General features: G+C 37.4%; 2 protein-coding genes across 3 annotated transcripts; one reads left to right on the forward strand and one right to left on the reverse strand.

The window, feature by feature from the left end:
• The first annotated feature begins 847 nt into the window (after nt 1-847).
• Nucleotides 848-1,678, forward strand: LOC145603108 (uncharacterized). The gene has a single exon (XM_081659239.1). It carries the CDS (start codon nt 848-850, stop codon nt 1,652-1,654), a length of 807 nt encoding a protein of 268 aa, XP_081515365.1. The 3' UTR covers nt 1,655-1,678.
• A 75-nt stretch (nt 1,679-1,753) lies between these two features.
• LOC145603106 (vacuolar sorting protein 39-like) lies at nt 1,754-11,705 on the reverse strand. Of its 2 annotated transcripts, none has more exons than XM_081659235.1 (13): nt 11,479-11,705; nt 10,034-10,473; nt 9,329-9,540; nt 8,837-8,968; nt 8,572-8,715; nt 7,434-7,546; nt 6,122-6,554; nt 5,584-5,913; nt 4,934-5,155; nt 4,580-4,822; nt 3,277-3,726; nt 2,686-2,784; nt 1,754-2,461 (listed from the first exon to the last, which is right to left on the reverse strand). In XM_081659235.1, exons 2-13 carry the CDS (start codon nt 10,467-10,469, stop codon nt 2,258-2,260), a joined length of 3,018 nt encoding a protein of 1,005 aa, XP_081515361.1. In that variant the 5' UTR covers nt 10,470-10,473; nt 11,479-11,705; the 3' UTR covers nt 1,754-2,257. The 2 variants fall into 2 exon arrangements, with proteins under 2 accessions (XP_081515361.1, XP_081515363.1); XM_081659237.1 differs by having other exon boundaries at nt 10,034-10,476.
• Nucleotides 11,706-13,005: the final 1,300 nt, after the last annotated feature.

Below are 13,005 nucleotides of genomic sequence, written 5' to 3' on the forward strand. Positions count from 1 at the left end.
TGTAATTTTTATTTTTGGATAGTTACAAGGCTTTGCTTAGTTCCAGCTTGAACAACTCAAATCAGAAATTTAGAATGCATGGTGGTGTATACTGTATAGATAGGGGATGCCTATCCAGAGTAGAAAGGGTATTTTTGCTTAAACATTCGCATCCATCCTTCAGACTCTCACCTTACCCAAGTGGCCTTCCTAAGTATCATGGGGTCCATGGAAAACACATCGTTCATTATTCTTAACGATTTCAACTATGTTGACCGAAGGCTAAATTGAAGGCTATAATACATGAAATTTGACTGTTTTCAAAAATTCTCTAGAATTTGTTTTAAAATTCAAGTAATGGCTGAAGAATACACTCTAGGATCATGACAGGTTGATGAAAGGCTTAAACTATAGCTTTGAGGCAAATTGAAGCACCCATGTGGGTTCTCGGGATTAATTTGTACATTAAATTTGATAGTAATTAACTGGAGTAATTTGTTTCAAAAAAAAAAATTAACTAGAGTAATTAAAATGATACGAATTAGTTAAAAAAAAATCTTTATTTTAAGTCTTTTTAAGTCAAATTTTGTAGTAAATTGTTTGAGATAAAAGGATTAGATAAAATTTGCCCACTTATTACGACCATAATCATCCCAAATTCAACAGCTAATCAATTCCTTAATTAATTTTGGAAGCTTCCATTCCATAAACAGAAAAGGAAGGGAAGAAGAGGCAACCCTAGATCAGCTATGTACTACAACCTACTATTTGAGGAAAATCTACTCATTTCACTATTTTTCAGACAATGACATTCACTAACACAAATTGAAGGCGGCTACATTTCCTCTCACGTAGTTCTAAACTTCTAATGTCAACTTCTCAAACTCAAACCCAACTTAGTTCTTCTGATGAAGAAACTCACCCTCTCAAATCTCTCCTTTCTCCACCTACCAACTCCACCGACACCAGTGGCCCACATTTCCGGCGACACCGCCTAAACTCCCTCAACACCGACGTCGTTAGCCGACAGCTTCCTTCAGAGGGAATATCCTTCCAGCTATGGCCTGCTGCCACCGCTCTTTTTTCTCTCCTCGACACACACTGCCTTCATTCTTACCTCCCCTCCCACCTTAACCGCCGCCTCCGTGTCCTCGAGCTTGGCTCGGGGACTGGCCTTGTTGGAATAACTGCGGCTGCAATCCTTGGTGCTGACGTGACTGTCACGGACCTTCCTCATGTGATCCCCAACCTCGAGTTCAACGTGTTGGCCAATGCCGAGATTATCTCTGCCAATGGCGGGGCTGTGGTTGCCACTCAGCTTAGCTGGGGGAATGTGGAACAAATGGAGGTGGTTGGTAAGGAGTATGATGTAATCCTGGGGTCTGATTTAGTGTATCATGATCATCTTTACGAGGTGCTGTTGGATACGTTGAAGTACTTAATGGTAGGAGCAGAAAGAGAGGTGGTGTTTTTGATGGCGCACCTTAAGAGGTGGAAGAAAGAGTCGGCGTTCTTCAGGAAGGCTAGGAAGTTTTTTGCGGTGGATGTGATTCACCGCGATAGTCCCTCAGATGGGAAGAGGGTTGGTGTTATTGTGTACCGCTTTGTAGCCAAGCAACGACCTTGTAATTCAGAGGCTAATGTTTCCAACGAAATTTTGGAAAATGGTGTTTGAAAGTTGGGTTTCATTTTGTTGATTTCTTGTGAAGCATGAAATAGCAACTAAGAAATTCTCAGGTATAATTAATCAAAAAAAAATGTAACAAATTTCATGGAAAAAATACATTACAGTGTTAGACCAAAATGTGCATGATTCTTTTAAATCAAGTGTTATAAGTTAAGACATGTATTCCATGATATACATTAGTTACAACACTTCCAACAAAATCATGTAAACAATAGCAGAATCAAAGAGATTCCCAATCGATGAATTACTTGCAGCACAACACTCACCATATACATATAACCAGCAAAACAAAACTAACACACCAACTGAATACCTCTTCATGCATTCGTTGTTGAAGACACCACATGTTCTGGATGATGGGTTTTTATCACTACCACAAATTTGAGCTCAAATGACTCGGAATGATGTTCCTGTCATCAAACCAGGTTATTGTTATAGCTGGAGAATGCTGCTGAGTTAACAGCATGAGCTCTACCTCGCAAAAATGGCAATCATGGAGGGATATAGGAAAGGAAACAACAGCACTAGAGCATGAGAGGCAATAGCTTGAGCAGAGAGCCAGTAGTGCACGAAAAACATTATTTTTGAACTCTACTGTGATCTTTTTCTTGATTGAGAACCTTTCACAGCCTTCATGCTCTGTGAGTCCCTAAAGCAAACAAAGTGGACTAGCGTTGTTCCATTTGGATATACAGCAAACACGCTTGTTCCTATCTTCTTGTTGCAGAGGGAGCACATGCTATCACCAGTAACCTTTACAAGAGCTTTCCTCTTATCATAGAGTTCCTCTTTAACCTGCATTCAATTCATAAACAAACCCATATTACCCAAAAAAAACTCTCTTAATTACATTCACCTATATGAACTTATTTGAATTTTAATTAATCTCTGAACCTTTCTAAACTTAACAAGACTTGTTTTCGGTAATTTTTTTGAGCTTGGTGACACTTATCTAATACAGAGTAGTTTAAGGTGAAAAAGAACAAAAGTGTGACTATTTGTACAAGAGAAATGCATACCTGGAGATTCTCACTCTCTCTAAGTCTCTTAATCACTGCAAAATTCCTGTGTGTTTCGCTGGATTTTCTCAAGAGTGGTCCAAGAAAAGAAAGCAAATTCTGAACAAACAAATGTAATGAAGTACATCAAGTAACAGAAAATTGAAGTTCACAGTAACATCATGTAAGCACATATAAGAATAGATGTTTGAACTTCTAAAACTTCAGAAACAAATCATTCCACAAGACCACAACAACATCAAAATCATCTACACAACTAATATCTGCAAATTCTCACAAGACCTTAATAGGGATGAAAAAAAAGGCAAATATTCACAGTAAATTAGATGTATAAACAGCAAGCATCAGTGTCAAATGTGTAGCGTAATTTAACATTGTAGCATCAAAATTAAAGGTGAAGTGTAATTTAACAGTTGACAACCATCCAGCGAGGCTTGCATTAGAACAGCATTATATAAGGCATAAAGTATTCCATTTCTATCCTCATAGTAACACTGTGTATCCACATAACAGATATCAAGTAACCTACAAGGCATGCTTAGAATCACCTTTTTCAGAATTCCTAGCCTACAATGAAAGAAAATAACATACCTTAAACTTAGTTTCTTTGGGTAACAACTTCAGGGCTTGTGCCCCATTGATTCTTTCCCATCTGCGGCTCAACAAATCAAGGGCCTCATCAAGCATTATATTGGACCCCCCTTCAGAGTTGGCTTCATCTGCATCACCATCACTCTTCCCACTATCCGTATTGCTGGGGCTAAAGCGCACATCTTCTGCACCCTCTATTTCAGCAATTTTTCTAGGAAGACGACCTCTGCTTCTAATTGAAGCAGAGGAATTATTTCTTTTGATTTCAGCATTAGGGGTTGAGACGAGATTGTTGATTCGTCTCTCAAAGTTTCTTGTTGTTCTTCTAGGATTTAAATAGATTTGCAGGAGAGTAAGATATATATTGCTCTGAGACCTTCCAGGAGGTTGATTAAGCTGAGACTCATAGACTCGATCGCAATAAGAAAGAGCCAATTCAGGAACATGAAGCTACCCAGCAATTTGGGAAAAGAGAGAATAAAAAAGGGAAAAGATCAACAGTGAGAAATCATGTATATAGAAAAAATATGCAAGATACACAGATGAATGCACAACAAAAATTTCGTTTATTATGTATACCAGTACAAAGAAAAAGGATACAGATATACTTATCTTATAACAGGATTGAGTGTAAAGCATACTTGTAGACAATCAACAAGTCAGTGGTGACAGCTAAGTATAGTTTAAGGTCCTGTTCTCTTCACCTTAAAATAGTGATATTTGGTAAAAATAATTTCAATAAAAATTATTAATTTCATAAATACAATAGCAAATTAATAGAAGTTTTAATTTCCTTCAAAAAAAAAAAAAAAGTTTTAATTAGTAAAAATAATTTTAGTTCAGCAAAAATCAGGTAAAGAGAGCAGGGCCTAAGTGTGTCTAGCAATGCAATAATAAGCTTCTGCCAAACTGAAAAGGACTACATCCAAAGTGACTTTTTTTACTAAATTTATTATGCAGGAACACCTAAAAAAGCTTTAAAAAATTAACAATTTATGATGTGTGAGTAAACCAATTTTTGTCATATCATTACTAACTGAATTTGGACCTTTATGTAGTGGGTAAATTAACAGAAATTCATTACAGTTAGAACAGTCGAAATTTCTCAATCCTTGGACATATGATAAACAAAAATAGACAGTTAGCAATACATGCCCCAAAATGAATTTAATGCTTGTCTGCCATCCGTGACAATAAGTTAATAACCACCCACAAAAGTAAACGCAACCATGCCCTCTGCATCCCTACCCTGTGCCACCTTATAGGAAAAGAGACAGGGGGGGAGGAAAGAACCAGGCAATACCTTATGTACATATAGAGAAAGGGCAAGTTCATGCTGATTCAGCTTCCCCAACAACATAGCCCTTTCTTCATACAAGGCATCAGCTGGAAGACGCTTTAAAAGACCTTCTGGATTGTACCCTGAAATGTTCTCCAAAGCAGATAATAATTTCTTCCTTGTTGGAGAGTGAGCTGTCTCATCCCATTTCTGTTGTGAGCTCAGTTCAGTATACCAATCAAGAACCTCTGACAGATAGATTTGTACCTGTATTTGCAGATATGTCAATACAGAGGAAACACAAATCTCTCTCTCTCTCTCTCTCACACACACAGAAAAAAAGTAAATAAAATAAAAATTGACAGTTGAAAATCTCACCATTTCGTTCTGTAGATGACCAGAGACCCCATCTTCATTCATGGAAAGCATAAGTTCTAGATATCTAGCCTGCATATTTGGCGCATGCTGTTTCAAATAGGAATTCACCAAGTCTGCTGGAATATTTCCTGATAGAAAGAGCTCAATAGTCTGTGTTGGACAGCTTTCAAGAACAAGCATTGCAAATTCCAGCACAAGCATGGGGTCTGTCCCACAAAGAGGCTGCATAAAAAGAAGCTCTAATACAAATTCAATAATTGTGCTCTTGAAGTCATAATTTATCTACAATCTATCTATTAACCTATACTAAAAGCATATCCTTCCATGACTACGTGTAGTAATCTTGTAAAAAATTTCCCGCCTTTTTTGCTTTTCTTTTTTTCCTTTTTTTTTCTTTTTTCGCAAAATCTTTAAATAAACTATTTATACCTTATGATATTTTCTTTCCAGTTTCACAATCATATATATTCCATACACACCTAAATAAACTATTTAAATAAACTAAATATTTTTTATATACTTTATATATTGCAATATTATTGTCAAAATTATGTGACAACCGTGCATTACACGGGATTTTAACCTAGTGATAAAATATAGTCTAATTTTGATAGAGCCAGAATTGTACAAACTTGTCATAAAAGTATCACCTTCAGATAGTCAATGATCATTTCAGGAGTAAATTTCTGGGTGAGCTCAGGTCTGGGGTGCTCTGACTTTGACTCTTCTATTAGTTGGAGCAAAAGCTTCAAAGCTTCACGATGCATATCATTGCACTTGTATAATTCGAGCAGTGCAGTATATTGATGTGATTTGTGCAAGAACTCCTCAGATATCTTCAAGTCACAGTAATTTACACCTCTCAATAGTTCCACAGCAGCAGAAGACTGTCCTGTGAGAATAAGAGCTTGGAGAAGTGCAGTGTCCAGTATAGCAGCCCTCTCACGACCCCCTGAACTAATGGGAACGCTGCCACGACCCTAAATTACCCAGATCAAATAAATGTCAATTGTACTGATCTAAGAAACCAATTACTTAGGAGTAAAAGTAGATATAACACTGCTCTTTGTGTATATTTAAAATAACCTTGTAGACGATTGCCATTAGATGCAATTTAAGGTGACAAAGAAATTCCACACATGAGGAATGCGGTCTGCTTAACAAAGGTTAGCCAGCATAGTAAGTTACCTTATTTGACTTCTTTGACCTATTGGAGTCATAAGATTTGAAATTAGCACCAAAGGCATCAGACACAGCCTCATCTGTTCCCTCTGCTGCAGCCTTTTCAATAATATTGAACCTTTTCTTCTGCAAGAACTTGATAAGTGCCATAAGAGTATTGTGGCTAACTATCTTGGACTCCATGGAAGCATTTTCCTCTAAGTCACTAAGTGCTCTAGGTGATGTTTCCATGTCATCAGATATGCCCGACGAACACCTCGAGAGATCTGAAGCATCCAAACCAAAATCTATCGCCTTTTGTGGCTCCGGAAGAATAGTCGACTTTGGAACAGTAATTGATGGGTAGAGTGAAAGCACATATGTGATATCAACTTGTGAATCAACAAAATGCTCCATGGCCTCCTCATAGCTACCATTTTCAAACAAATGATGTGCATATCTGCATTAACAAGGAACAATCATTAGAAAAGGGTCACGAAACCCAAAATATGTAATTTGAACATTAACAAAAAAAAATTATTGGATAAATATTGGTCATGTTCCGTATCAGGCCAGTCATTAAAAAGGGAATATACCTTAAACATCGCCCCCCCCCCCCCCCCCGACAATTGGGCAACTATACGAAGTTTTCTACTAATAATCTCTAACAAGCGTCTAGTCTCAAAGGGGTCTCTCAAGAGAATCTAAAAACCTTTAAAAAAACTGAGCCAACAACCCAACCCCTCAAGGCTCTTTCTGAGTTTAGAATAACTCCCTAAATTCCGTAGGATCTATTAACCCTTGACAGTAATGTCTTTAAGCACTGTCTTTGTATGGGTCAATAACCCTTGAATGAGTTGAATCTATGGTCATATACGGCCCCATGTGCAAGTCCAAGAGACTTACCCCAATTTCTCATCAACCTTTCCTTCAGAACCCTAAAACTGTTCCACAGCCATAATCTATATCCTCCAAATTGGGGAGTCAAGCAAAACTCTTGAAGATTGCTTAAGAGCACAAAAAGAAAATTGCCCTTCTATTTTTTATTGAGACTTTCCAACTCCACCAATGTCTTCTATGGTCTTTCAAGACATAGCTCGGGGCATAATTAGGGGAAAACAAATCTTTGGTCTACTGTCACAATCAATATTAAAATTTAAGAGCATAAATGAACTGTGCATGGAATACTATGTAGATATCAAATGAGTAAATAAGTACTCCCTCCGTCCCTTAATTAGATTCCTACTTCTCCCTATTATGTGAGTAATAAATGAAGGAAATAGGAATCTAATTAAGGGACGGAGGGAGTAGCACACAACATCAAGATGAAAATTTTTACCTGATGTGAATAGAACTCTCCTTTGCAGCCCTAAGACTTGAATCTTCTGGTGGAAGGAGTTTACACAAAGCTAAGGCCTCCTCAAAATTGCCAGATGCTGTTAATTGCACTATCTGCATTTGGAAAAGTTGTTCTCTTAGTCATCACTGCTAATTCATTTTCCAATCCTACTCCAAAATTGTGGACCTAACATTTTGGAGTAGGATATTGAGATTCTTCTGTAGCTAGTAGCAAAATAAAAGTTCATAAGGCTCCTTGGAAGGAGCAAGCTAAGCAATGACTAGAAGTCATAACTAATAAGTTACGAATGAGTTGGAGACATAACCCATAATTAGCAGCGGTATGCAATTAAGTTACGAATGAGTCGGAGACATAACCCATAATCATCTCATCCAAGTATTATAGCTCCTCTAATTCAATGAATTTCTTTAGAAGACTGTTTTCTGGACTATTATCTAAATAGTTATAGATTGTAAACCCCTATGTGAAATCAAAAGAGCAAAGTAAGTAAGAAAGCTTATTAACTTCTGAAGAATCCCATTTTTCACTCCGACTTTTGCTTAACACCTTTTTAGCTTAAGCTCTAGTTCAAACACCACTTTCCAGGACAGATTTTCTTGTTCTTTGCTGTAAACATTGAAAAGAGCTTGAGGCCAAAATTCCAAACTACCCTTTGTTTTGTGTCTTCATTACAAAGAGCGAGCTGACCTAACAGTCACCAGCAAAAATGATACTCCCGGGTTTGATATTGACCATTTGTAGCTGATTATATTATTATATGCTATCTAATATTCCACATGTATGGTCAAAATATAGCCCATACCACTTCTGTCCTATACATACATTCAAATTTCAAGCACAGAGCAAATGTGAACTATTAATTCTAAATTAAGTTGCTTGATTTACATATTAGCTTGGTAACTTGGTATGACCATATATGCAGCGAATTAAGTAGCATGTAGGAAGATATTTTGTATTTAGTGGTCAAAGCGGTAACTGCTCATTTCAAATCTCAGAGCATTTAAACAAAGCTCAGCGCTGACAGAGCTTAAAAAGAGGTGAAGTAAAGACATTTATCAACATAAAGAAGCCGTGGAGGGGCGGGCAGCTACCATGGACTTGAAGGATCAACCACTACCTGCGCACCCAAAGGAACTGGGAAGAGGCCATAGACAGATTTTTCTAGAGAAACAATAATAGCACTGTTGCTGCGTATGACATGCCGAACATTTCGCAAGCCAACGGTTTGTATTAATGGAAATGGTTGTTGAAGAGACCTTATCTGTATTAACAATCAAACATAAGTTAATGGATGATTATCAAAGCTCAATGAACGAAACAGAATCTATGTTTTCCTCTCTTGAGCTACAGTTTTACACTATTTAGTTTGCAGCTTAGCTCACCTCAATATGTTTAGACAGGAGACCTATAGCATAAGGCTCATGGATAACAATTTGACTGGGGGCCTCAGACCAACAAATCCTGCCTTCTTGTCCAAGTTTCCCATTTTGGTCCACAAAAACCCCAATATTATCCTGCATAAGCAGGTTAAATATACAAGAGGCATATAAGCACCAAGTAATTGTTTGGTCACTCCAAAGCAAAGTAATTGACTCCTAAAGTGGATCTTCCTCCATGATGTCAATAAAATAAGTTTTAAAAAAGTAATCATTCTTCTAGAGGTCATGTTACAAAAGGCCATAATTCTTTTATGTCAACCATAATTATTTCCCAGTAGAACTTCCAGCATTTCAAGATGTCAGATAGAGAATCTGGATTTCAAGGGATTTCAAGCTCACTAATTGGGATCAAATACATGGTTAAACACCATATCACATAATCAAACAAACAGAATTCATGATCCTTCTACACTTGAGAAGGGGGAGGGGGTTTACCTTCCCAAGAAGAAATCCTCCAGAAGGTAGAGACACCACCAAAGGTGGGGAGATTCTCCCTGAAGAAAACACCTCAGACATTGCACCAGTAGTAGCATTGAGTATCATGTATTCCTTTCGAACTCCAATGCATATATTTTCACCACACCAAGCCATTGACTTCACAGTATCTGAGACATTATAGTCTTTCACCTCGACAAACCCCCGGCCTCCTATACAAATTGGGAGAGAGCTCAACAGCTTAAATTGACAAATACTTACCACCATCAGAACACTCACCAAAATGAAATTAAAATCAAAATAAGCCCTCTAGATTGTAATAATTAGATAACAATAAGAATAAATAGTATTTAGATCGCTTGAAGACTAGCTGAAATAAAATGGGTAATATGATGGCATATGAAAGAGTTTTACATAATCTAAAGTAATTAAAATATGATCAAGAGAGAAAAGTATGCAGAACACAATGAGTTAAAGGACAAAGGGGAAAATGTGTATATATACATATAAGTCAAGTCATGATTTCACCGTTTCTCCCTCCACTCTATCTATCCAATGTCAATTTTTCCTATCCCAGTAGATTTTGGTCATACAATTAAAATAAAATAAAAAAACTACTGTGTGCTGCAACTAATTAAAATGTGTGTAAATGTATATTCAAGTGCAATACTTAAACAAACACAAGATTACTAGAGGAAATATTACCATCATGTCGGAATATCCATATCTTTCTTTGCTTGGAAAAACACAAAAAAGCCCTAGATTCATCCCAAGAATAAGCATTTGCACCTTTGGCCTTGGAAATTACGGCAACAGTCTCAAAGGAAGGGAGCTTATGAAATGAAATAGACTCAGAGAGAGAAAGAAGCTCTTGCGACCTCAAAACCTCCATAGCAATGATTGGCCTCCTTGCAAAGCCATTTATGGTTTTCTCTTGAAAGTAGGGTTCTTTTAGAAGCTCTAATTGGCTGGCATGATAATCAGATGGCGGAGATGAATCAGATGCAGATTCAGGAGCATAGATTCGAAGAGACCCATCGCTGCAGCCGAGGAGAAGTTTTGAGCCATATGATTCAACAGCATCGATCTTTGTGGGGAAATCACTGATTAGCTCGAAGGAATCATATGCACTGTGGACCATCTCTCTGCTAATAAAATGTTGGTCATGAGTATACAAAAACAAGACCAATTGAATCAATAACACAGCTAATCAATCTATAACTAGCTAATCAATTACTGTTGATTACTTGATTTTTGCAGCTTATCTCTCTTGGAATTAGGCTCCTATGAATCAAAAACAAGACCAATTGAATCAATAACTAGCTAATCAATTTATTTCTCAAGAATACTCTGAATTTATGATTAAGAGTAAGTGATTTTCAAACAAAACTTGTGCAGCCAAAAAACTAATGCCCAAATTTAGTACTCATTACTCAACACTACTAGCACCCGGCTCCCAATTTTGGTTCCCTCAACATATTATCAGTTCTACGAACCCTATGTGTTAAATTGTTGATGGCACTGATTCATCATAGGTTAGTTGTCAAACACACAAGTTTCATTCCCTACAAACCAATACATACAAGTTCAATTTTAGCACTCAACCGTCAACACTACCAGCACCCGGCTCCAATTTTGGTTCCCTCGACATATCATCAGTTCTACGAAACCCTTTTAGGCCTTGTATCATAACCAAGCCAGCAGTGTGTTGTATTGTTGATGGCACTGATTTATCATAGGTGAGTTGTCAAACACACAAATTTCAATTCCCACAAATTAAAGACACATAATCTTAATTTGCAAATTTTAAATTAGACGAAGCTACTAAATGGGCAATTCGCATTGCAGATTCAAAGAACAAATACTATTTCTAATTTTTTAAAAAAAAAAATAAGAAGAAGAAAAATCAGATTCGAACTAGATGATGAAATTCAGATTATATAACTAAACCCAATTCAATAAAAATCAATGCCCAACTAAATTCAGAGTCAAAACCTCAATATAATCCAATGAGAAAAGATTCAACCTCGAAAAAGTTGGTACTTTCAACGAGACAATTGTAGCATCAATGTCAAAATTATCTTTCTAATTGAGAGAATTTCAATGGAAATTGAAGAATTGTTATAAATAAATTAAATGTTATTGCTAACCTTTGGAGAAGAAACCAACTTCCAACGCAGCAGAATGAATAATGAAAAATAGAGAAGACGCTGTCAAACTGATCCAACTTTTATGGATGTGCTGTTTTTTTGTGTCTGTAATATTTCGTTAAAATAGTACCACTGACCTCCGGCGGTGCCGCAAACGGAAGTGATAATCGGTCGGATGGTCGGCGGTGGACCGACGGTCGGCGGTGATAATGAGTCGGACGGTCGGCGGTGATAATGAGTCGGACGGTCGGCGGTGATGGACGGCAGAGCTACAAAGAGCGTATTGAGAAACCGAGTGATGTACAAAACTAAGGCTATTTAAAAACTTACTTAGTGCAAGTACTCTGTATTTAGTTATTTACCATTTTGTTTCGGAATGAAACTTAATCATGGTGTACAAAAGTAACAAAATTACTATTTAAATAAGTCCGGATAAGGTAATTCAATTTTGATTTTTAAGGTAAAGTGTTACTTAATATGTAGAGTACTCCGTAAACTATTATTTTAGTCTATATAGTACCCCTAAGGTATTGACTTTTTCAAGCTGTGCCCACCCATTTTCAAAATTCCACGTTGTACCCTGTTGAAGTAAATCCCACCAAGTAACACATGTAAGAGTCCCACATTGATTAAAGAAGAGAGAGTTAAACACTTTATAAGGCTAAGGGGCTACTCCTCCTATTGCCGTATGGTTTTGGGATGGAACCTCCTTTGATCTTGTGAAGTGGACTCTCTCTTTTGGTTTGCGGGTGCGGCCCAGACCCGCGTTTAACATACCCCAAGGTACCTTTTAATGTCTACGATGTAACCCTACCGTTAAATTGTCGTTAACTATTGTCATTAGTTTATATGTTTCACCACCAAAACTTAGCCCTCACGACCCACCACCCTCCACCCACCGACACACCCCAGACCACCAGCGAGCCGAACCCCATCAGCGATCCCTACTATCACCCATCACAGCCCCACCACCACCTTGTGCACCACCAAAGAAAGTGTTAGAATGCAATGGAGGAATTTAATTCGAATTTGAATTGAAATTTCGACAAATTGGTTTATGGCTTTTATTTCATTGGATTCAAATTGCAAAATTAAGTTGTTGATTGTTGTTTTCATTTTAAAATCAATGAATTCCAAACAATAGAAAACCCTCATTTTCCCCTCAATTTGGTTTTAATTGTTAAATCATCAATTTTGGTTCAATTAGATTGAGATTAAATACACAAAACTTGTTTTAATTGATTTTTCCAATGAAATTCTGCACGAATGTGGTTCAATTGGTCGAGAATCTAGGCATGAAGAACGAAAATCTGGGCATGAAGCTAAGAGCAACGGTGGAGATTAGGGCTGAGGAGTTGAGAGATAAGGAGAGCGGAGGATGACGCGCGTAGTGGTGGGTCGAGCAGAGAGGAGCGCAGCTCGGTGGTGCGGATGGGGGTACAGCAGTGGTGCGGCTGGAGGTGTAGTGGTGGGTAGTTGTAAGGGAGGAGAGGGAGGTGTTTGGTTTTTTTTTTTTAATATTTATTT

The sequence above is a fragment of the Chenopodium album genome, chromosome 21 (assembly GCF_948465745.1).
Source record: "Chenopodium album chromosome 21, dcCheAlbu1.1, whole genome shotgun sequence".
NCBI classification, from domain to species: domain Eukaryota; kingdom Viridiplantae; phylum Streptophyta; class Magnoliopsida; order Caryophyllales; family Amaranthaceae; genus Chenopodium; species Chenopodium album.

Bases quoted from the DNA above. Each gene is read 5' to 3' on its own strand.
- LOC145603108 (XM_081659239.1), top strand. From the start codon at position 848: ATGTCAACTTCTCAAACTCAAACCCAACTTAGTTCTTCTGATGAAGAA.
- LOC145603106 (XM_081659235.1), bottom strand. From the start codon at position 10,469: ATGGTCCACAGTGCATATGATTCCTTCGAGCTAATCAGTGATTTCCCC. The intron at 5,156-5,583 runs GTGATACTTTTA...CTTTTTATGCAG, and splicing joins TGATCATTGACTATCTGAAG to CCTCTTTGTGGGACAGACCC. The intron at 3,727-4,579 runs GTATTGCCTGGT...ATTGCTGGGTAG, and splicing joins TTTCTCTATATGTACATAAG to CTTCATGTTCCTGAATTGGC.